Source organism: Marmota flaviventris, chromosome 15 (assembly GCF_047511675.1).
Source record: "Marmota flaviventris isolate mMarFla1 chromosome 15, mMarFla1.hap1, whole genome shotgun sequence".
NCBI classification, from domain to species: domain Eukaryota; kingdom Metazoa; phylum Chordata; class Mammalia; order Rodentia; family Sciuridae; genus Marmota; species Marmota flaviventris.
The window spans coordinates 16,399,576-16,421,220 of NC_092512.1; the positions used below are offsets into that span (position 1 = coordinate 16,399,576).

Below are 21,645 nucleotides of genomic sequence, written 5' to 3' on the forward strand. Positions count from 1 at the left end.
ATTTTTTTTTAAAAGCAGGGTACAAAACTATGGCATGTTTCCAGTCCTTTAAAAATGTAACGTATTATACACAGACAAACCCACACAGCATGTAGCACAGCTAGCTGTCTGAATTTGGGGATGGTGAGTGGTTTCCAGTCTCCTACTTGCTTTTCCACATTTCTGCTGTGGGCATGCATTACTTTCTGATTAGAGGATGCACTGTGCCCTGGAACACCATGGAATCATGCTCCTCAGGAGGAGAGCTACAGCAGAGGACTCTGAGGGGGGTTACCAGTGTCTTCGTCGGTGAAGACTGTTTTTCCAGAAAAGACCTTGCTTCCGATCTGTATTTTCCCAGGGCGAAAGTAGGGTCCATCCAGCTTGTTGTCTTTGCAGAGCTTGGTGAGGATCTCCGTGGGTTTGGATGTGTCCCTCCAGGCATTGTACCCTTCTCTGAAAAGTGGAGCAAGTTACAGAAGGGTGAGGCCTGGCTTCCCCTGGAGAACACTCTGAAGTGCCCCCATAGTCAGGCCACCCAAGGGTGACCTGGGCAGGTTCCTTAGATTCACTGGCCATTCTCTACACCTGGGGCCGGTGTTTTTGTCCTGTTTCTTTCCTTTCTGGTCAAACACTTTTGCATATGTCCAGCTTGCAGGTAAGACAGGACTTGTGAGTGGAAGAAGTGACCTTGGCATAACAGTGTTAACCATGTTAAAGTTCATCCATTTGGTGGCATTTCCTATGTTCACAATGATGTGCTACCACTACCTCCAACTAGTTTCAAAAATTTTTCATCACCCCCCCCCCAAAAAAAGCCCTGTATCCCAAAGAGCAGTCACTCCTCTTCCAGCTCCTCAGAACCTATGATAGCCACCAATCTGCTTTTGTTTCCTGGCAGGTAATTTTTGTCCAGTTTGGTTCCTTGCCCTGTGGCTGCTGCTTATTCTAAGAGGAAAGCCTCACTCATCCTTCCCATCTCTCTGCTCCTTTCTTCCCTTCTCTTCCTCCACAAGAACCATACATGGACTCAAGTCACAGGCAGACGGTCTGCAAGTGTTGTTCCTTTAATCAGTGATTTGAAGTTCCTAAATCTCCCCAACCCTTCCTTCCTTTAAAAAAAAGTAGCTGTTTGTTAAAAATTATTAATTTGCAAGGAAGTTCTAAGAACTATGACCAAGATAGCTTGGTTGTCTCTGCACATCGGGACACAAAGTTCCATCAGAATTTAACCCACTTAAAAATTTGAATGATTCAAAAAGGCCCACACAGTAGTTTCCCACATGGTATCTGTGATGTGAAGATCCTGGGAAGTTCATCCACCCCAGCCTGAAGCCACACAGGGGTCGCCCTCTAAATACGTGCTCTCATCTTATATAAAAGTGTTCAAGTGAACAAAAGTGGCATCTTCCCTGAAGAAACCGCTATCTGGCGAGTCCACCATCAGGAACTCTTCCAAACAAAGTTTACATCACATTTGTCTGCAGCCACCCTCTCGGATTTCAGAATAAGAATACCTAGTCACAGAGCAGAACACTCCAGGGTACTTGGAAAGTCATGACAATTCCCAGGAGACTTGGGCATTCACTAGAGTCCCCCAGTGAACTGGATTCTAGCCTCCCAAAAGAGAAGACCAGACAAAGAGACGGCTGGAAGTCTTGCTATGGAGGAGATAGGGCTCAACTCCCTCAGTGAGAGTGTGAACAGGCACCATCCTTCTAACAGGCCATTTGGACACAAAATATGCATTCATTTTAATAGAATAATCCACATTGATGGAATAATCCATCGTTGGATACCCAGTGAATTCAGAGAGGTCCTTGGCCGGCTTTCATACTAGGATGCTCACAGCAGCAATATTTACAATACAATAAAGAATATATTAGTGCCCTACAGTTCAGGAAGAAAAAGTGGCTCCATTATTTTATAATAAATTTATGTGGTGGAATACTGTAGAGCTATTGAAGTAATAATTATAAAGAATACTGATGAGGGCTGGGGCTGGGGCTCAGAGGCAGAGTGTGAGGCACTGGGTTCGATCCTCAGCACCACATAAAATAAAATAAAAAAGTTATTGTGTCCACCTATAATTAAAAAATAAATTAAAAAAAAGAAGACCGATGACATTATAAAATCTTAGGCTATAAGGGTTAGTATAACCAGCAGTTTACAAAACTTCCTGGGTAGTGTGAATTCAACTTTGGGAAAAAAATAAAATAGAAAAATATTAAAAGAAAGTATGCAAAAATGTTTATGTACATTATTTGTGGGTAGAATAATTATAGCATTAATTTGTATTTATAATGTTTCCTAAATTTTCTACAATGAATGTGTATTACTTTATATGCATGAAAATATTTTTACAATTATACCATGAAACACCAATGAATGTTCTTATGTTTTCCCAGATGAAATCTGTAAAAGTTTTTTTTTTTTTTAAGATATCATTCACAGAGGTGGGGGAGGGGGGATAGTAGAGGATAGGAAAGGCAGCAGAATACAACAGACACTAGTATGGCAACATGTAAATAAATGGATGTGTAACTGATATGATTCTGCAATCTGTATATGGGGTAAAAATGGGAGTTCATAACCCACTTGAATCAAAGTGTGAAATATGATATGTCAAGAACTATGTAATGTTTTGAACAGCCAACAATAAAAAAATTTAAAAAAAAGATATCATTTACAGCATGTTTTTTTTTAAATATTAAGTTGGTAGTCTGTATATTTAAATAAAGTATAATTCACAATCTTTGAAAAGAGATTAGTATTCCTTAGTTTGTAAAATGATTCTAATATCTCAATGGGTTCTTGAGAAAACTGAAAGAGATTCTCTGTGTAAAGCTCTAGCAGTGCTTGGTGTAAGCATTCATGAGCATTTGTAATGGAAGCTAAGATATTGGCATTTGCATTATATTAATCCTTCTTCTAGAATCATCCCCCACCAAGGACCACTGGGTACATCTGATGGAACAAGTGTATCATCACGATTCAGCCCTTGACTCTTGAAGAATCTGCCCTGGGTTCTAAATAAAGAGCTACATTCCCAGGCCTGGTGACCCTCAAGGGCACAGAACAGTGTCCCCAAACAAGCACAGCTGATACGAATCACATTTGAGATGTGAAAGCCATGGGTCTGGCCTTCTTAGCAATAGACAGTGGGGCACAGAGTCCAGAGCCCTGACCCGTCATGGCCTCTGACGGTGTCTCCATGGGAGAAGGAGCTTACATTTCATACTGGCTCTGCAAGCCACAGATGGCTCGGTGTTTGCTGTAGAAGCGGTTCTCCAGGTCGATCTTGGTCTCGCCAATGAGGTCATCTGTCCCAATCATGTCATGGTCATAGATCAGCACGGAGAGCAGGGACTCCTTTGGGAATGTGGCCTGGATCTCGAATGACCTGCAGTCCAAGCAGAGGCTTCAGGATTAACAATGTTTGGCAACAGAGGGAATTTTTCCCAGCTTGGCTTTTAGCTAGCCTGCTATTCATATCCACTAACTGCTCAACAATTCCATTAATCCTGAGCAGATATTTGTTTAGCTTAATTTCGGATGAAAGTATAATCCACTTTAAATTCCTGTCCATTTCCAACAGCCAATAATTTTCCCTTTGATGGGCCATGTCTTTGAGTTGTCAACTTGTGATTTTGGTCTCAAATGGGACTGATTTCCAGTCTTGGTTTGGAATCAACAACTTCCTAATTTTACAACCAGGGAAAGTTAATCAATCTCTGCATAAATGGGGGTAAGGTGGTCTTCTTAATACAGCATGAAGCTAAAGGCAATGCTGTGTATAAAACACACACTTCACCTCCAATCACTCAACTCGAGACCATTAAATTCCCTTTCCTTCTGTTGTAAAACCAGGAAGTTGTTGATTCCAAACCAAGACTGGAAATCAGTCCCATTTGAGACCAAAATCACTAGTTGACGACTCAGAAACATGGTCCATCAAAGGGGAAATTATTGGCTGTTGGAAATAGACAGGAATTTAAAGTTGATTATCCCTCCATCCAAAATTAAGCTAAACAAATATCTGTTCAGGATTAATGGAATTGTTGAGCATCTAGGGAAATGTTGCTTGATCAAGGAATACCAGCTGGGTTTATTTGAAAAGAAAACTCTATTGAGAATGGAAAATCACCATAAAAACAAAAAAATTCTATCAAGCTGTCTCTACAAAACTCTGAGCCCCTTGAGAATAAGGACCTGTTATTTTGGTCTCTGCATCACCGGAGCTTAAACTTGACCTGCACAAAGGATACTAATGAATGTTTCTTTGAACTTCAAGGGATCTCAGAAATCACCATATCCCATACCTTCATGTTACAAATAAAAACCCTGAAACCTAGAGACCTCAAGAGACTTGCTCAGGATCATAAATCAGTCCCGTCTGGGATAAGTGCCAGTTTTCTAAGTCCTTAGTTACCACACGAATGCGAGATATGGAAAGAAACAGCAATGCCGTCAGATTTCTTGTGACAATGGGTCATCCATACTACTGAGTTTTTGCATTAGAGCAGATGCTTGAGAATTCAACTTTGAATGCAATGCAGCATTTTAGGGAACTGTCTTTCTAAAAATAAAGTCACAGGCACACCCGTGTTTCTCGAGCTGTTGCAGACTCTGATTCCTCTGGGACAGGGTGGGCTGGGCTGGGACCAAGGGACAGAGAGGAGGATGGAGAGGGGTGGGCTTTTTATTTCCTGCATGTCCACAGGCCTGTCTGGTCCACTGTCCCCCTAGTCAGATCCACTTAGCCTGGACTCTCACTCTCCAGGTTGGCAGCGACTGTAATCACAACACAGCTACGAGCCAATGAAACCTCTCCAGGGACAAAAAAGCAGCTCTGGTGAGGCTCCAGCAGGACAAGAATATGGCTGCCCAGGGAAGAACTCCCTGTGTGTTCCATCTGAAGGCACAGCGTTGCCCACCTGGGCTCCCAGATTTGAATTCCAGTCTGTAATTGATATTCAGGAGGTCACAAGGAGAAGCTGCCAGCGGTCTCCAGGGCTGCCACTGAAGAATTTAATAAGTGCTTAACTGTCCCTGGTAACCATGACAGAGGACTCGATGGCTCTTCTCCATCTCCTCAGGCTGCGCTCACAGATTAACCTCACCTTAATTTCAATTGGAGCTGTCATTTAGAGCTCCCCCATATAGCCCATCCTGGTTGGACTCCCAATTACCCAAGGGAACACTAGGCTTACGCCAGCCGTGAGCTGGTGACATGCTATCATTAGCTGCAGTCAATGCCGGGTTGAGGAAAGATAATGCATCATGAAATGAGCAAATATGGAGACAGTGAGAGCATGCAGACCCCTGAGCAACAGAGCAAAGATCCCCGGGCTCCTCTGTTCATTCCCCCATTCATTCTTTATCATGCCTGCATTCATTTGTGTGGTATACCTCAGACACCCAGTTGTCTGAGATGGCCAGAGCTCAGAGGGAGACACAGACAAGGTGTTACAAATAAACCTTCTGGACGAGGGGAATAGAGAAACAAAAAGACGTCTCTTCAGGGGAAATGTGAGGGTAGATGGGAATGCTCTTGGCTCCAGAGCTGAGGAATTTCTGATCTTAGCATCTGACCCACGCAGGTCAAATTCACTCATTATCTACTCTCAGAAGCCCCCGTGCCTCTACATTATATTTCACAGAAGAAATTCTATATTTGTCTGAGTTTGGAGTTAATGCAGGCCTCTCCAGGAGTGTGCAGCTTTCTTGAAAATGGGGTCATAGCCCCCTTGTACTTCTCCAACAGCTGACACACCATCTGCTACCCAGGGACTGTCTGGATTGAAGAGAACAAATGTTTGCAAACCACTCGCAGTGGGCTGGTCAGTGTCATGTGTGAACTTGGTGAGACCGTGGTTCCCAGCTACGCAGACACTAATCAAGGTGCAGCTGTGGAGGTATTTTGTCAGTGGGACTTACATCTAAACTAGTTGACTTCACATAAGAAAGATCGTCCTTGATAATCTGGGTAGGCCTCATCCCACCAGGTAAAAGGCTTTAAGAGCAAAGAAATGATATCCTAATCACGACAAGAACAATATACAGTGTATGCTTATATGTCCCCCTAAACTAATACCCTGAAGTCCTAACTGCCAGTGCCTCAGAATGTGACCTTATTTGGAAATGCTACTTTTAGAGGTAATCAAGTTGAAATGAGGTTGTTGGGGTGGACTCCATTCCAAGACCAGTGTCCTTATAAGAAGGGGCAATGGCGCAGAGACAGAGACAGAGAACAATGTGAAGAGATGTAGCAAGAGGCCATGGGAAGATCAAGGCTGGGGCCGTAGGGACACATCTCCAAACCAAGGGACACCAAGGATGGTCAGCAAAGCACCAGCATCTGGGAGACAGGCATGGAGCAGGAGTCTCCCCTACAGCCCAGAAAGAAGCCCACCTTTCTGATATCTTGCTTCCAGACCCCCACCCCTGGAAGTGGGAGGCACAGCCTTAGGAAACCAATATGCACACTCACGTGGCCACGTGGTCTCTTCTGTGGTAGAACCTGGATGAGGGTCCGGTCCAGTTCCTGCCACACCCTGCCCTTTCCACGGGCTGCTTTCTAGAGCACCCATCCCTCACCCCAACACCCCCAAGGTGGTCAGGTGCCCTCCCAGGGCTTTCATGGGACATGCCACACTTTCTCAGAATCACGCGTTGACCTATTTTTCTCCCAGTATTCATAGGAAGCTGGGAGGCCCTAGAGTGCCTGACGGACAGCAGATTCTCAACATCTATGGGGAAAGAGGGGAGCTCTGCTGGTGGACAAGGAAAGCAAGGTGTGACCTGGCCAGTCCAGCCAGGACAAAGGCCTGCACATGTGAATGAGCAAGGGGAGCTGAGGCCCCACAGATCCGCTCCTGGGGCTCGTTGTCTTTATTTGTGGCTGATGATCAAGGCAATGGAGATCCCAGGGAACATTCTGGGAAACTGAGGGCCACCCATGAGGAACTGCCCCGTGGCTAGACAATCTCAGGTTGACGCACAGTGACGGGTCGCCTGGGATCTCACGACCGTGCAGAAGTTCAGTGTGTGCACACAATCACGCCTTCATTCCAGACCCTCGTAGTACTTTCCGTGTTCCAGGCCCTGTCCTAGGTACAGGGCTGTGGCGTGGACCAAGGGCCTGCCAGAGTAGCTCTTCCATCACAGAAGACCCCAGGTCAGGCACGGGAGCCTGTCGCTCTCCCGGCTGGAACACTATGGGGTAGATCTGGCAACTCTTGTCCCTGAGTAACAGTTACATACACACCCCACGAGGCAGGCACACCTGGAGAGCTTCTGGAAGAAGCCCTGCAGACCCAGAGGCAGGTAGGAATCTCCCATCATCCCCTTCTCTGTTTGCCACAGCCACATAACAGGGTAGTAAAGCTGGTAATAAACAGAGGCTGCCAAGCACTTGGCAGGATGAAGTGCTGGTGACATCGATGCAGACAATGACAAAGGTCATCTCTGATCAGAGAAGCAAGGGCGAGTTTCCCTGGCACTGCCATGTCAACCACCCCATTATTCTGGACAGGCAATTAATCTGTCTCAGGAGCAATAAAATCTAAGAGACTGACGCTGGTCAAATGTCAGAGGGTCCAAATGATCACAAACTCATAAATGAATTTAAATGAGATTGATGGAGATTTCATTCCACACTCCTAGGTACTAAGGAAAAAAAGGGAAGAAATTAAATATACTTCAAGTACCTCCATTGCTAAAATTACCAGGGAGGAGGGGAAGGGAGCCATTTTTGAGTATTGACTGTGTGCTAGATGCTTCATATATTCTTTCAAAGGAGTCTGAAGAGTCAGGTGCTATACTATTCCTTTACAGATAAAGAAAATTAGGATCAGAGAGGTTAAGTCATCTGCAAAGGTGGCACAGCTTGTATATAACAAAGTTAAACCCAGGTTGCTTTGATTCCAAAGTCAGTGGCTGACAGTTGTACAGACTCAAGCAGGGAACACCAATGTGTGACACACCAATGAGGGTTGTTGAAGGTATCATGAGGTGGAGAATTCCTAGGTGACTAGCCCACCTACACATGTACAAATGTAATGGTTTATAATGAAACCAAATGATGGTTTGAATGAAACCAAAATAAAACTGGGGGACTCGATTCAACTTTTTAATCTCAGGGGTCACCTTAAATTAGCAGCAAAATGATGTGAGAGAAAAACCTGTCTAGTTGGGGACAAAAGATCAAATAGCTGGCCCCTTCTCCTCTAATTATGAACTGTGTAGACTTAAATACATTTCTTAACTTTTTAGGACTTTTCCTTGTTTGTAAAAAGGAAATCTCTTTGTCCAGATACAAGAGGTGGAAGCTGATGACCCTTCAAGGTGCCCCTTAAATTTAAGATTGAGGAAATGGCTATTGGAACACTATGCATTGTATGACAATCACCACATGCTACCAAATTCCGGAAAATTCTACCCATCTCCATGAACGGACTTGATAGCCATTATCAAGAGCAGAAGTCACCATTTAACCTTCTACCACTACTTGACCCAAGACCCCCTTGCACATGAACACAGGCACATACACACACCACCCCTGCAAGAAACACAGCAGGAGAAGACTCAGGAAGGACAATGTCAGGGCCACCCACCTTCCAAACACCGGGTTCAGTTGTTTGGGGATGTATTTGTCGCGCTCTTTGATTTCTGTTTTGCCAAGTCTGAGCACGATGTAGGGGTCTGATTTGCCATCCGGATCAGCTGGGCTAAGATTGAACGCCTGGGGAGAAGAAAAGAGTGGTTTCAGAACTGGCTGCATTCAGGAGTCATAAATGCTTTATCCCAAATCCTGTCTCCAGACACTTGGATTTTATGGGACCTGGGCTTTGGGATTTTTAGAGCTCCCTAGGTGATTCTAGTGCACAGCCAGGGTGAAGAACCACTGCTTAGCATCTCCATCTTGCTGTCAAAGGGAAATTTATTGGCTTTGCCCAAGTTCAGCTTTCTCTGGTGGTGTCTCCCCAGCAGAAAGCAGTTCTTGGCACAGAATAATGAGGACCCTGCTGGACCAGGAGGCAGGAAGCCTGAGTGAAGTTCCAGTCCTAGTTCTGCTGACTGTGATCATGGGAAAGTTGTATTGTTTCTGAGATCTAAGCGTGAAGTCATGGGGTGGACCTGAAGGACCCTCCCAGCATGAGTCTCTGACCCGTGACCCCGTTAGTCCCACGTTCACAGTGGCCTGCAGGGAGTTGAGCTGTGTCTGATGGTGAAGTCTGACTCCAGACTCGCTGGCCCTTCAACTATCAAAATTGAATACTGTGCAGGGAGGGGCCCAGGGAGCGGCCGTGAGACAGAACATGAAACAGACCGGGCAGCTCCCCGCTGCGGTGCAAGAGGAGCGAGATCCCCACGTTTAGGACTCGATCCCACTGACAGACAGGCAGAAGCCCATCAAGTTCTATGTCAAAGAAAGTCCCCTGGAGCAACTGCTTCATAGGCAAAAATTGTGACCAACCTTTACGCCAATTACCTGGGGAGAAGTACAATCCAAAATGGCAACCCCTTCTTTTCTTCTCCTCACATCACACAACTTTGATTCTCTACATAACAGTCACCTCTAACACTAACCCTGTTTATTTAGCTGTTCCTTTGTTTATTTTCCTGTCTTCCCAGGACCCAAGGGCACTGTCTTCTGTCTTATTAATTACTTCACTTTCAGGACATAGAATAGGGTCTTTTAATATTTACTGAATGAATGAATGAATGAAAGGATAATACATCCATTTAAGAAAACCCTATGCAGTTACTATAAAGAATGAAAACCTGTATTTACTGATCTTAAAAAAAAAATCCAAGATATCTTATTGGGTGAGCTCACCAACCCTCCCCGAAAAAATAGAGGTCAGGAAAAATTTTTTTCTTTATGCAATTTAAAGTAGTGCTTTAAAACTTCATTTAGTGTTTCATTAAATTAAAATATTTTAAAATTAATTTATTACTTAATTAGTTACATATTAGGATAAGAGAGGAAACCACACACGGTCACCACTACGGAAAAGGTCAGTGAAAACCGTAACTGCAGTGAATTTCTCCCTCCCTGCAACCCAGGGCCACCACCCTCTGACCCTCTGTTTATTGAAGTCCTCCTGTCCTCAAGTTCCAGCCCAAGCTTGCCCTTCTTCATCCCGTCTCCTGGATGAGAATCTGACCTGCACTCCTGCCCTTGGTCCCGAGGGTACTGGACATGGAAACAGACTGCAATAGATATTGCAGAATGACTAAATGAAGAAGAGGGCAAATGCTTCTCCAATCTCTGTGTTTATTAAAATTTCTCCCTCTCTTTCCTACTGTCATACTCTCATAATTCTGGATTTCCCAAATAGCATCCCCCGAAACCTTAGTTCTCTAGGCTTTTCTGTAGAAGAAAAAAAAAATGTGTGGAGCTAATGGTGTTCAAGATTCATCAGTTAAGTAGGTCTCTTTGCTTCTGGAATTCTCAGCGCCTTGAAAGTGCCAATGAGCTTTGTGAATCTCAGGAACTGGAGAAGGGAAATGAATCATTGGATGCACTGTTGCTCAAATTTACTTGAACACACTGTCTGTTTCTCGAAGGATGTATATTAATTATCTCCCAGGACAGGAATAACTTCCTGAATGCAATTTTGAAAAGGCTGGTCTAGAACCCTCCTGTGGGTGGGTGTCAAACAGAGACTATAGGGCATTGTCAGTGTAAGTACTTCTAATCTCTCCAGGTAGCTGGGACTATCTTAAGGGAGGTGACCTTGTTCTCTTCCTAACAACTCCCTGGCACACAGTGGATGTTTGGATGATAACAGAAACCTGAGAACCCCATGATTAGAGAACAGTTGGTTCTCCCTCAAATTAAAGAATAGCCCATTTTTATTTTATGCTTCATTTATGCTTCTTTAAAAGGAGATAGGTCAGGTAAGCAAAGTTGACATAAAATATGACTACTGCAATCAAATACAATTATGAAAATCAAGTTCAAGGTCAGAAGACAAGAACAATCCATGAACTGTAAGGGTCCATACAATTACTTTGATGGTGCAAAGCAAGTGTGTGCTATTTGGCTCCCAAAGTCCTGCCAATCAGGCCAAAAAAATTCATAATTGAAGTTTTGTGCTATTATTATCAGAAAGGGGGAGACCCAGCAGAGACAATGTTTTTCTTGGAAATGTACTCAAAAGGAAATTTCTGGCTGCTAGGTGTAGAAGCCATTGGAAGAGTTCCACAGTACAGCCCATGAGCTCCCTGCTTCAGCCAGGAGAAGTCCATTATACTGACCCAACTTCACACCCCGTTAGAGACTGACTTCTGTGCCCCCTAAAGGTATATGTTGAAGCCCTATGCCCAGTATGACTGTTTGGAGACAGGGCTTTTGGCAGGTAATTAATGTCAAATGGGGTCATAAAGCCTCATCTGATAAGGTCTGTGGCCCTATAATAAGGGGAGGAGATTCCAGAGCTCTCTGTCCCTACATATCAGCAACAGAGGCCCCACAGAAACCAACGCTGGGAGCACCTTGACCCTGGACTTGTGGCCTCCAGAACCATGAAACACATTTCTATAGTCAAAGCCACCCCCATTGTGGTTTTTGTCATGGTAACTCCTGCAGACTACTACCCCACCACCCAGAGCCAACACATGGCTCACCGCGACAATGTACACCCTGATCAGGACTTGGACAGGGTGGTTGAGTGGGATCCCTTGCTGGATTCTTAGCTGCCCATTGTCCTCAGAGCCAGAATCCTCGGGGCATTTGTAGATGCAGAAGGAGCCCTGGAGTCACAAAACACAAGGAATTGAAACAAGAAGGTCAGCATCACCACCAAAAGTCACAAAGCCTAGTGCTAGCTAGATGGGCACCGCCTGGAAATCGGGAGGACCTGGGTTAGTGCTGCCCTTGCCAGGGGATGTCCTCAGGCCATTCCTGTGAGCTTCTGGCATCTGAGCATCTTCGTGGGACACTGGTGGGTTGGGGTTGGTACATTAACACCCTCATCACAGGACCACTATGTAAGGAACACAGCAAATGGGACCTCGGGTGTCTTTCACCTGCTTATACTTCCCAATCTCATTCCATCCCATTGCAGTACTCCTGTTTCCAGATGAGGCCTCTGAGGCTCAGGAATAGGGCACACCTTACTCCAGGCCACACCACTTATTAGGATTAAAATTGAGACTAGCAAAGTGCAACACCTATGCTATCCCAGCACAGCACGCTGTGTATCAAAGGCCCTGCATGCAGTAGGTGTATAGCAAATGCTAGCTGCAACTTTATACTGCGGATATCATAAGCCTACTAGATGGGCATGAATCGTTTGATTAGTTTAGTTGTCCAGCTGGCAGGCTTGTATAAATCATATACATAGTGTGTTGGTGAAGGCCAAGTGAAGTCCAGTGGTCCTTTTAGGTAACAACTGTCTCCTCAAAGTCCTCAGACTAAGCTCCACCCCACCGGCTACAAACCAAAATATCTCCAAAGACTGGAGCTGAATCTTGTGGCATTCTAGAGTAGAGATTAAGGATTGTCCTTAAACACATCACCCACCACAATCCCATTACCAGAGTTGAGTCACAGATGACATTTATGGGCAGGGTTAGCCAAATAATGGGGTGAACAGGGGAACCTGCCTTAAACTTCCCTATGACTCTGTCTCCATCCAGACCATGGTCATCTTCAGTAGATTTGCCTCTGAAGAGCTCAAAGGTTTTCACCCAGTCTTCAAAATTGTTGAATTCACTCTCGAGATCACCCTCGTATATCTTCAGGGGAAAAAGGAGAAGATTAGGCTAAGCAGAAAGGAGCCACAGGATTGACTTAATGAGAAAAGCTCAGATTCTCTGAAATACATGCTCCTTGGGAAAATGTAAGATGCCATGGTTAGCTTATCTTTCTTTCTGTTTGCTGGTTTGTTTGTGGTACCAGGAATTGAACCCAAGGCCTTGCACATGCTAGCAAAGCACTTTACCTGAGCTGTGTCCCCAGCCATCCCCCACCAACTTTTAAAAAATGTTTGAGGCAGGATCTCACTAAGTTGCCCAAGCAAGCCAAGACTGTGATTCTCCTGCCTCAGCCTCCTCAGTAGCTGGGACTAAGATGTGTGCCACCACACAGGGCTTATCTTAAATAAGACAACAATCATGGTTTGGTTCAGCATTCCAGGAACTACTATTCTGAACTTCAGAAAACCTTTCTGGTAAACTTTTAAGTCCAAAAGAAGTATAGCTAAACCAAACAAAATTTTAAAATATAGAGGTATAAATATGACAAACCATAGTTAATTGATGTCATTTGTTGCTAGATACAAACTTTAGAACTTCTAAGGAAATTCAAATCAATGCTGTTCATTAGTTCTTAACACACATAAAGTGATGGAATATTTGTTATTATTAAAATGCATATAGACATGACTTTTCCAAGTGGTAAGTGTACTTTAGAAATGCAAACTAGAATTGAGCTTTAGGTTTGGTAATGAAATTATTTATTCAAATTTCCTAACAAAATTATGTACCCAAATTGGTAGTCTATATACAGAACTTTCGTACTCCAAATTTTCATATCCATAAATATGGCTCTAATAGTTTCTGAAGGATGTCAAGATCGGCCTGATGGACTTCACTTTATTGGAGTTAAAACTCCTGCTTTTCTAAGTGCGTACACATCTGCATGGTGATGTCAAGTCCACGAGGTGAGCCAAGGGCTCACACATTGTAAAATACTTTGCCAAGTCCAAGTTTAACAATGTAAGTTATGCCCCCTCCCAATATATAGGGAAGTAGAAAAAAATAAAATGAATGAGCTCCATTGTCTTGGCTTACATACTTAAGGTTTATTTCTTTGCACCAGTGATTTCAAGGAACACCAAGTAAATTAGTTCAAGCAAAGGTATCACTAGGATTTACCAAAGCACGAAGGGAGCCCCCCTGCTGAGCACCTCACCCCACCCAAGTAGAGACGCTGTGTGCCCTTCAAGACATACCTTCAAGACAGCCAGGTTAGGGATTGTGTCATCTTTGGGTTTCTTCTTGAGCAGCTTGTCCTTCTTCTTCTTTGGGCTATCTTCTATATCAACCACTACTTCATCTGGTTTTGCTCCTGTGGATATTCAGGAGAGACTGCTGGATTTCTCATGGAAGTTGAGATAAGAAAGAACACAGACAAGTTCCTTCTTTCCCTTTGCTCTGGTACCTGTCATAGGTTTTAACTCTTCTTTTAAAAAACATAGAAACATTGGGGCGGGGGCTGGGATTGTGGCTCAGCGGTAGAGTTCTCGCCTCGCACATGCAAGGCCCTGGGTTCGATCCTCAGCATCACATAAAAATAAAGAAATAAGTAAATAAAATAAAATTATTTTTTAAAAAACCTTAGCAACATTTTGCTGCAGGATTGCTATATACAGCCCCGCAGCCTGTGTACCACATGGCAGCGGATCCCCAGAGGCCAGGCAATGTGATAACTGGTCCAAGTATGTATAGTAACTCATTAAATTATGCACAGAGAGGTCAGATTATTTGCCCATTCACCCAATGAGCAAGGAACAGACCCAGGATTTAGATCAATTTGAAAGCTTTTAGTTACACTTCCTCTTTTTTAATATTCATTTTTTAGTTGTAGTTGTACACAATACCTTTATTTTACTTATTTATTTTTATGTGGTGCTGAGGATCGAACCCAGGGCCCCACACATGCTAGGCTAGTGCTCTACCGCTGAGCCGCAACCCCAGCCCAACTTCCTCTTGAATGTCTTTAGGTACTTGAGATTCATCCAGCTCAACGGGACTCAAATATGTTAAGTGTCTTACACAATATGATGTTAGTGGAATTACTCAGTAACTTTTTAGCAACAGACCCAGGAAAAAACTGTGAGGGATGGACTTCTAGATCTGCTATTTTCTAGCTGTGTAATCTTGGACAAGTTCCTTGACTTCTTTGTACCTCTGTTTCGTCATCTGCAAGATGAAGATGTTATTGTCTACGCACAGGGTTGGCCAGGGAATCACATATGCTAATTAGTACTGGTCTGAGGATTTGAGTGACCCTGGGCCTCCTTCATCTGTCAGTGTCACCTGAAAAGCCTTGGCTATTTGTTATTACTGTTACACTTAGGCTGTGACCTGCCGTGGGCTTCAGTTGAGTTTGTGGTCATTTCTAATCCCAGGCTTCTTTCACTTGGGTTTCTGCCAAACCAGATCTATCCAATCCTTATAAACTGAGTTTTGGAAATGAGCATTCTGGTGCCGAACAAAATTCAGAGACCTGGGAGCTCTGTCTAGTTCGAATACCTATAAGACCTTTATAAAGCACCGTCATCCTCCTGATATTGCTTTCTCACTTGGGGATACTGCTGAGTTCTAATATACCTCTCAATGACCCTTGTCGATGTCCAAGAATCCCCAGAACAACCTCTTACCTGTATTGCCTTTTGTCTCCTTGGGATTGCTCTCCTTTGCCTTAGAAAAAGAGAGACAAGACAATTGACGCTGTCGTGCCTAATTTACCAGTCCTGACTGCTAACAGCTCTAATCCAATTATCCCAACTCTCTGCACTCAGAGATGCCATTTTAAAAGAGAATTCAAACAGTCCCCCAGATGTCCCTGGAGTGAAGCTTCACTGGATCAACATGAGACCCAACTGCAGTGGGATATTCTGCCCAAGAGAAGAATGTCCACACACCCAACAAACATGCCACCAAGCTGTATGTCTCCTTGTCCTCTCTGGGCAGCCTCCTCTGGGCCGCAGGGCAGATGCTCTCCCCACTATTCTTACATTCCCCTGGCGCATCTCTCAGTCTGTGCTGAGAGTTTTACGGGCTGGCATGTGGGGTCCTTGGTCCCACATGGACTGAGGAGGGGATCAGGGAAAAGGGAAGGGGCTGAGCACACATGGGAAGTGGTCGCTTCCATCAGAGCAGAAGGAAGGAGGTTTAGAGGCAGAGACTGGTGTTTGGTTTGTTATTTTACTACATATCAATATGTGTGAATTGTCCTAGATGAAACTATAGACTTTAAACTAAAGAATCAGAAGAGTCTCTAGTCATCTGACTAGACTTTCATTTCCTTTTTTTTTTTCTAGAAGTCTTACTAAATTCTGTCAGTGAGCCTTTGCCTAACTCTCCAGACACTCCCCCCCACCCCGCCCTGTGATCCTCCAGCTTTATGGCTTGTTCCTTGTTCAGTTCCAGGTACACGAGGCTCTGCTCTTGCTCTGGCAATACCCCTGGTTCTTGCCTTTTGCTAAGGCCCAGACTCACCTTTACTTTGATAATTTCCCATATAAACAGAGAATCCTGCTGAAGACCTGAGACCATCTGGCCTGGGTATCTCCTGGTGCACACGAAGTCTCTATCACTGATGTCCACCAAGCAAGACTCCACTTCTCCTTGCTGGACCCCCTGATCTCACTGGGAGGAAGCTCCTCCAGGTGCCAGGCTGACCTGGACATCCTTCCAGCAATGACAACAGAGCTGTGCCTGCGCCATCCCCACCCTCAGGGTGGAGGTTTATCATTCTAGATCCTTGGCCCTTCTAGAATTCTTTTTTAACCTTTTGCAGTTAACAAAACCACACCTGAGTAGGATCTACACCTAGTGAGATTTAAGAAGAGGGCTGTGGGATTTGAAGTGGGAGAAGGTGCCGTGGGTTCTCTTCAGGCCCTGGAATGTCACAGGCAGGGGACTCTACCTTCTGTGCTTTCTTCAGGGAAGCATAGTACTTGGACCACCAGTCAATGACATTTTCAGCAGATTCATCTGCGATGGTCCTCTTTTTCCTTTTGGTGGATCTCCGGGCAGGCTTCTTGGCATCCTGCCAAGGAATAAGGGTCGGGTCATTAGTTGGGCCTTGTCTTGTGGCATACTAGTGGCCGAAAGCTTAACTGAGGAAGAGAACAGATGTACCCGTTGGGTTTATGGTAGCAGCTCTCTATCATGCTGATAAATGAAAATCTAATAAACTATTGATAATAAATAATGGATCAATTATAAACTATTGAGATACTGTACTTGATACTGGGGATATATGGGGACTGAACTCAGTCTGACATTTGGGAAGCTTAGAGTTCAGTGGAGGAGAGAGGCAAGTGTCAAATCAGCAGACCACAGGACACAGCATGGCACAGAGCAAAGGGCACTATCTTCAGAGAGACCTGGGTTGCAATTCATTAAGCAGCTAATACCAGTGCTGTGATTCTCAGATTCCTCAATGATAGGCAGAGACCAGGGACCATAATACCTGCCTACTTCACTGTTATGAGGATTAGGTGATGTCACCTAGGCAATTCTCTATTAGCTTCATTTCTTTCAACAGGTATAAATAAATGACATCTGTCACATAAGTGATGGGGTGAGGGGGTGCAGTGATATACACATGGCAGAAAGAGGCATTTTGGGGAGAAGAGAGTCATGGCACTGGAGGCAGCCTATGCAAGACTATCACACATCTGGCATGCCTGCACTCTCCCCAATAATTCTCTTTTTTTAAGCAAATGTAACACCACTTTTCATGTTTCTGATTGCACATGATATAGAGTCACACCATTCATGCAATCATACCCATGCATAGGGGTTATAATGTCCATCTCATTCTCCCATCCACCCCACACAAACACCCTCCCCTCTCCTCCCCTCCCTCTCCTCTGCTCAAACCAAAGTTCCTCCATTCTTCATCCCCACTACCACCCTCCATGGATGAACATCTCTTGAGCACCATTTGTTTGCCAGGCACTCTCTCAAGGGATGGGATAAAAGAAATGTGATGTTATAAAATCATCTCTTTCCGGATTTAGAGTTTTATGGTGTCAACAAACACTGGGACCAAGCACACCAACCTAAACTAATGGGTGCCATTTGAGGGTGATGCAGAGAACCCCAGTGAGGGGTCACAAATGGTATCTGAGGATGGATGAGATAGATGGGCACAGCCTGAGCAATGAGTCACGATTCCGTCTTACTTTTCTTTTTATTTCAACCTTTATTATTCATGGGGCAGGCCGTTTCTTAGGACTTTCTTAAAATGGTCTTGGACTTTGTACTCAAATTTATAACTTAGAAAGATCAACTCTGTCCTTGGCTGTGGTTCTTTGTGTACTTTTCCATCTTCCCTTCCTGAATCTCATTTAAGTGAGGATGAGAAGTCTTACTCCTCTGTAGAATCAAAAGGTCCATCTTTTTGTTCCCATATGACCATGTACAAAGTAGGCTCTGAATACTTGAGTACTAGTCCTGGAAAAAGAATCCATTGTCTTTTCAAGCTAATAAATTTAGAGGAGTTTGTTTTCAATTAATTATTATCGCCACATAATTTCATATACATTGACTTTCTGATTCTACAAGAATGCTCTTGTAGAATGGGTATCAATATCAATATTAGTGGGAAACTAATACTCAGAAAAAGCAGGTTGCTGGCTCAAGGCTGTACTGCTAGTTGTCAGAAAGATTAGCACATAGATCCTCCAATGCAAATTCCAGTGGGCCCTGTAAACATGAGGAAGGAGCACTCCCTGACCTTAACGTTTCCATCTTTTGGTGCCTCCTGGGCTGCCGGTGTGGGTTCAGGCCCCAGCATAGGGGAGGAGTCAGGTATGTCCACCAAGACAGCTGGCTGAACCTGGGCAGAGTCCGGAACCACCGTGGGAGGCGGATCAACATCCACATAGATGTGATCTGTTGGAGGGTCCTGGGAGGACTCATGGAGTCCCGGAGATTCCGTCACCACCAGTGAATCTGAAATTGCTGGGGAAAAAGCACACGCAGTCAGAGAACAGGGCTGCAACAGAGGTGGTCACGTCAGACATCTGATATTAGGAATCAGACCTGGACTCAAACACGACAAGTGTTACATTTCTGAACCACTTTTCCTTACTTAAAAAATGACAATAAAAGTACTCATTTCACTGGGGGATAAAATGGACGTCCTGATGTAAGGCATCTGGTGCATAATAGGTAGTCAAGAAGTGGTTGCATTTGTTGTTGACCCCTTGGGGACGTGTCAATCTATCATGGCCACTGGAATATAAAAATCAAGGCTCAGGGCCATGTGCTCAGTGTTGGTCGTGTCTCTCCAGTGTATTAACACAGGAAGCTTTTGGAAGGTCCACAGCTCAGCTTACTCCTCAATACAGGCAGAACTCTGAGCACTCGAATGCCCTGCTTGGCAGGGAGCAGAGGTAGGTCCTTGGACCTTATGAGATTCTTCACTGGCCCTTGATACCATTAAAGAATCATAATGGGGTCATTGGCTTCTAAATAGCCCCTTCTCTGCATTTTTGCTGTAGAATTCCATGCTTAGGGACAGTTCTCAGTTGGGAGCCTCCATGGCTGTCAAGGCCTCCAGAGAGTCTCCTCCTCCAGTTGCTGAATTTTCAGCAGCAAATTTAATCCAATGAATCTTACAGGTATCTACTCTGCTGGACACAGAGACAGAAATCAGCAGGACAGAGTAGAAAACTGAGAATGAGATGGGCAACTTGGCTTATGAGAGAGAAGTAAAACCAACGGGGAAAGGACTGACTGGTCAGCAGGCCTTGGGGTGGGGATGGTCACTCTAGGGAGAAAGACTAGCTGCATCCCTCCTAAAATCAGGTACCAATGCAGATTGACAATGTAAGTGCTAAAACCACAAAGCCAACCGCAGAAAATTTAAGATCTTTGGAACCAAGGGGAGAACAAGAGTTTTTAAAACCAGATTCTGAAGTACAAATCATATAATTTAAAACATGGTTGGATCTAACTACATCAAAATTAAGGATTTCTGCTCAAAGATGAGGACTGTAGGCACATTTAATCATTATCTTTCTAGGAAAAGATATGAGCAATAGCTACTGGCATCAAGAACAAAGAACCTGTGAATCAAAAAGAAAATTAAAGGAAGCACATCAGACACAAACAAAGGACACGGGCAGACGAATCACAGAAGGGGGATTGAGACAGCAGGAAGGATATTAGAGGTGCGCAGTAGTAATCAGATAAGCCCACACTGAAATAACCACAAGACACTATTTTATATCCACAGGATAGCAAAAACAAAATCCAACCCACGTCAAAATAAAACCTCAAAAAGGTGAATCACAGGAGGTATGCTGAGGAGGGGGAAGTGGGGCTGCAGGGGAGAGATGGTAGAAGCATAGACTGGTTACTTAGTTCAGCACCATCCTCCAGAGCGCCCCCTGTATGTACTTAATGAAATGACATGTGCATGTTCCCTGTGACCCAGCAACTCACTCCTAGGCATACATTCCAGAGAAATTCCCATATAGCATCTTCCGTCACCAACACAAGGATTCATCAAGATGCAGTTTGTGAAAGTGGGGAGTGGCAGGCAGCTAAGGGTCCAACACAAAGGGACAGGAAGAGCAAACTACAATAGAGGAAACAGGTGGTTGTAGTGAACTACTGCACACACAGCACCATGGATAGACCCAAAAACATAGTGTCGAGTGAAAAGAATAGGAAACCAAAAGACGATTATAGTACCATATAATTTATGTAGGTTAAATATGTTTTAATTTTATAAGAATGTCATTGTGGGGCATACCGTAGGGAGGGAATAGGAAACAGAGACAGAAATAGGAATCAGGAGAGGGATTAAGACAGCCTTCAGCTGGTCACGCAGTTTGCCAAACTCAGACTGGAGCACTGTCTTCCAAAGCCAGGGAATAAGTACCAGAAAATATGAGCATGTCTTGCTCACATGGAAGATAAAGACAGAGAAGCCCTGAAGGGATCAATAATAACAATAAGGCATGGAGTTGAGAAGGGCAAGATTTCAACTTGGAGCACCTGAGATCCAAAATGGAACAAACCAAAATGACGTCAAGCACAAAGCCAAAAGAAGTGCCAACAGAGTGGAGAAAGAAGGAGCTTGTCATACTCAAAGATGCCTTCTGAGAGGAGTCACCCTGATGTGAGTCTTAATGCAAGAGTTTCACAGCTGAAAGAGGCAGAGGAGACTGCAGGAGCAAGTGTGTCAGAAAGATCCACCCAGCCATCTGACTGTGAGCCAGGTCCCCAGCAGCCAGCCTGCAGGCACATGGCTCTAGAGTCCCAGATCCAGAGTGCAGGAGGAGCCTCCTACCTTGCTCACCTTGGGCTCCATCCACCTGTGAGATCAGGGCAGGAGGCTCTCTGGATTTACACAAAAACTGCTTCAAGCAGTTGATGGTGTAGGTGCCCACAAGGGTGCTCCTCCCGAAGGCTCTCCAGTCCACCACGCAGATGCTCAGTGGCGGGTGCAGAAGTTCATTCTCAGGCAGCTCCTGCAGGAGAAGTGGGTGTAGCAGGCCACTGCCTTGGCCAGGCCTGGATGATCACACTTGCTAACCTGTCTGCGGGCAGGCCCAGGGCCAGCTCGCTGTCCACCCTCTCCCTTGCTGTTGCCTTGCTCTTCTGTCCTTCAGCCGGCTATGCAGTTTGCCAAAACACTGGAGCACTGTCTTCCAAAGCCAGGGAATAAGTACCAGAAAATATGAGCATGTCTTGCTCACAGTTCATCCCAGGTTTAAACTGTAAACACCTCCGCTTCTGTATTCTCTAGAGCAGCGTTTTCAATGCTCTTATGTTGCCATTATTGGCCAGTGGAAGTCTCCTTCAAATGACAGACTACTCAGCCCCAATATGTCAGATGAGAGTCAAGCCATTTAAGGAGGAATGAGGGTGTGGGGACAGTGCCCTGTGCAGTTG

General features: G+C 44.6%; 1 protein-coding gene across 1 annotated transcript in view; it reads right to left on the minus strand.

Annotated features, from left to right (window-relative positions):
- Fer1l6 (fer-1 like family member 6) overlaps nt 1-21,645 on the minus strand; it is a 112,918-nt gene that overhangs the window by 22,517 nt on the left and 68,756 nt on the right. The window contains exons 24-33 of the mRNA XM_027948242.2: nt 21,041-21,221; nt 18,473-18,699; nt 16,652-16,774; nt 15,381-15,420; nt 13,950-14,065; nt 12,601-12,732; nt 11,620-11,745; nt 8,598-8,725; nt 3,212-3,382; nt 275-435 (exon numbers count right to left, since the gene is read on the minus strand). Of these exons, the coding sequence (XP_027804043.2) occupies nt 275-435; nt 3,212-3,382; nt 8,598-8,725; nt 11,620-11,745; nt 12,601-12,732; nt 13,950-14,065; nt 15,381-15,420; nt 16,652-16,774; nt 18,473-18,699; nt 21,041-21,221 (1,405 nt within the window). The remainder of the gene's footprint in view (nt 1-274; nt 436-3,211; nt 3,383-8,597; nt 8,726-11,619; nt 11,746-12,600; nt 12,733-13,949; nt 14,066-15,380; nt 15,421-16,651; nt 16,775-18,472; nt 18,700-21,040; nt 21,222-21,645) is intronic.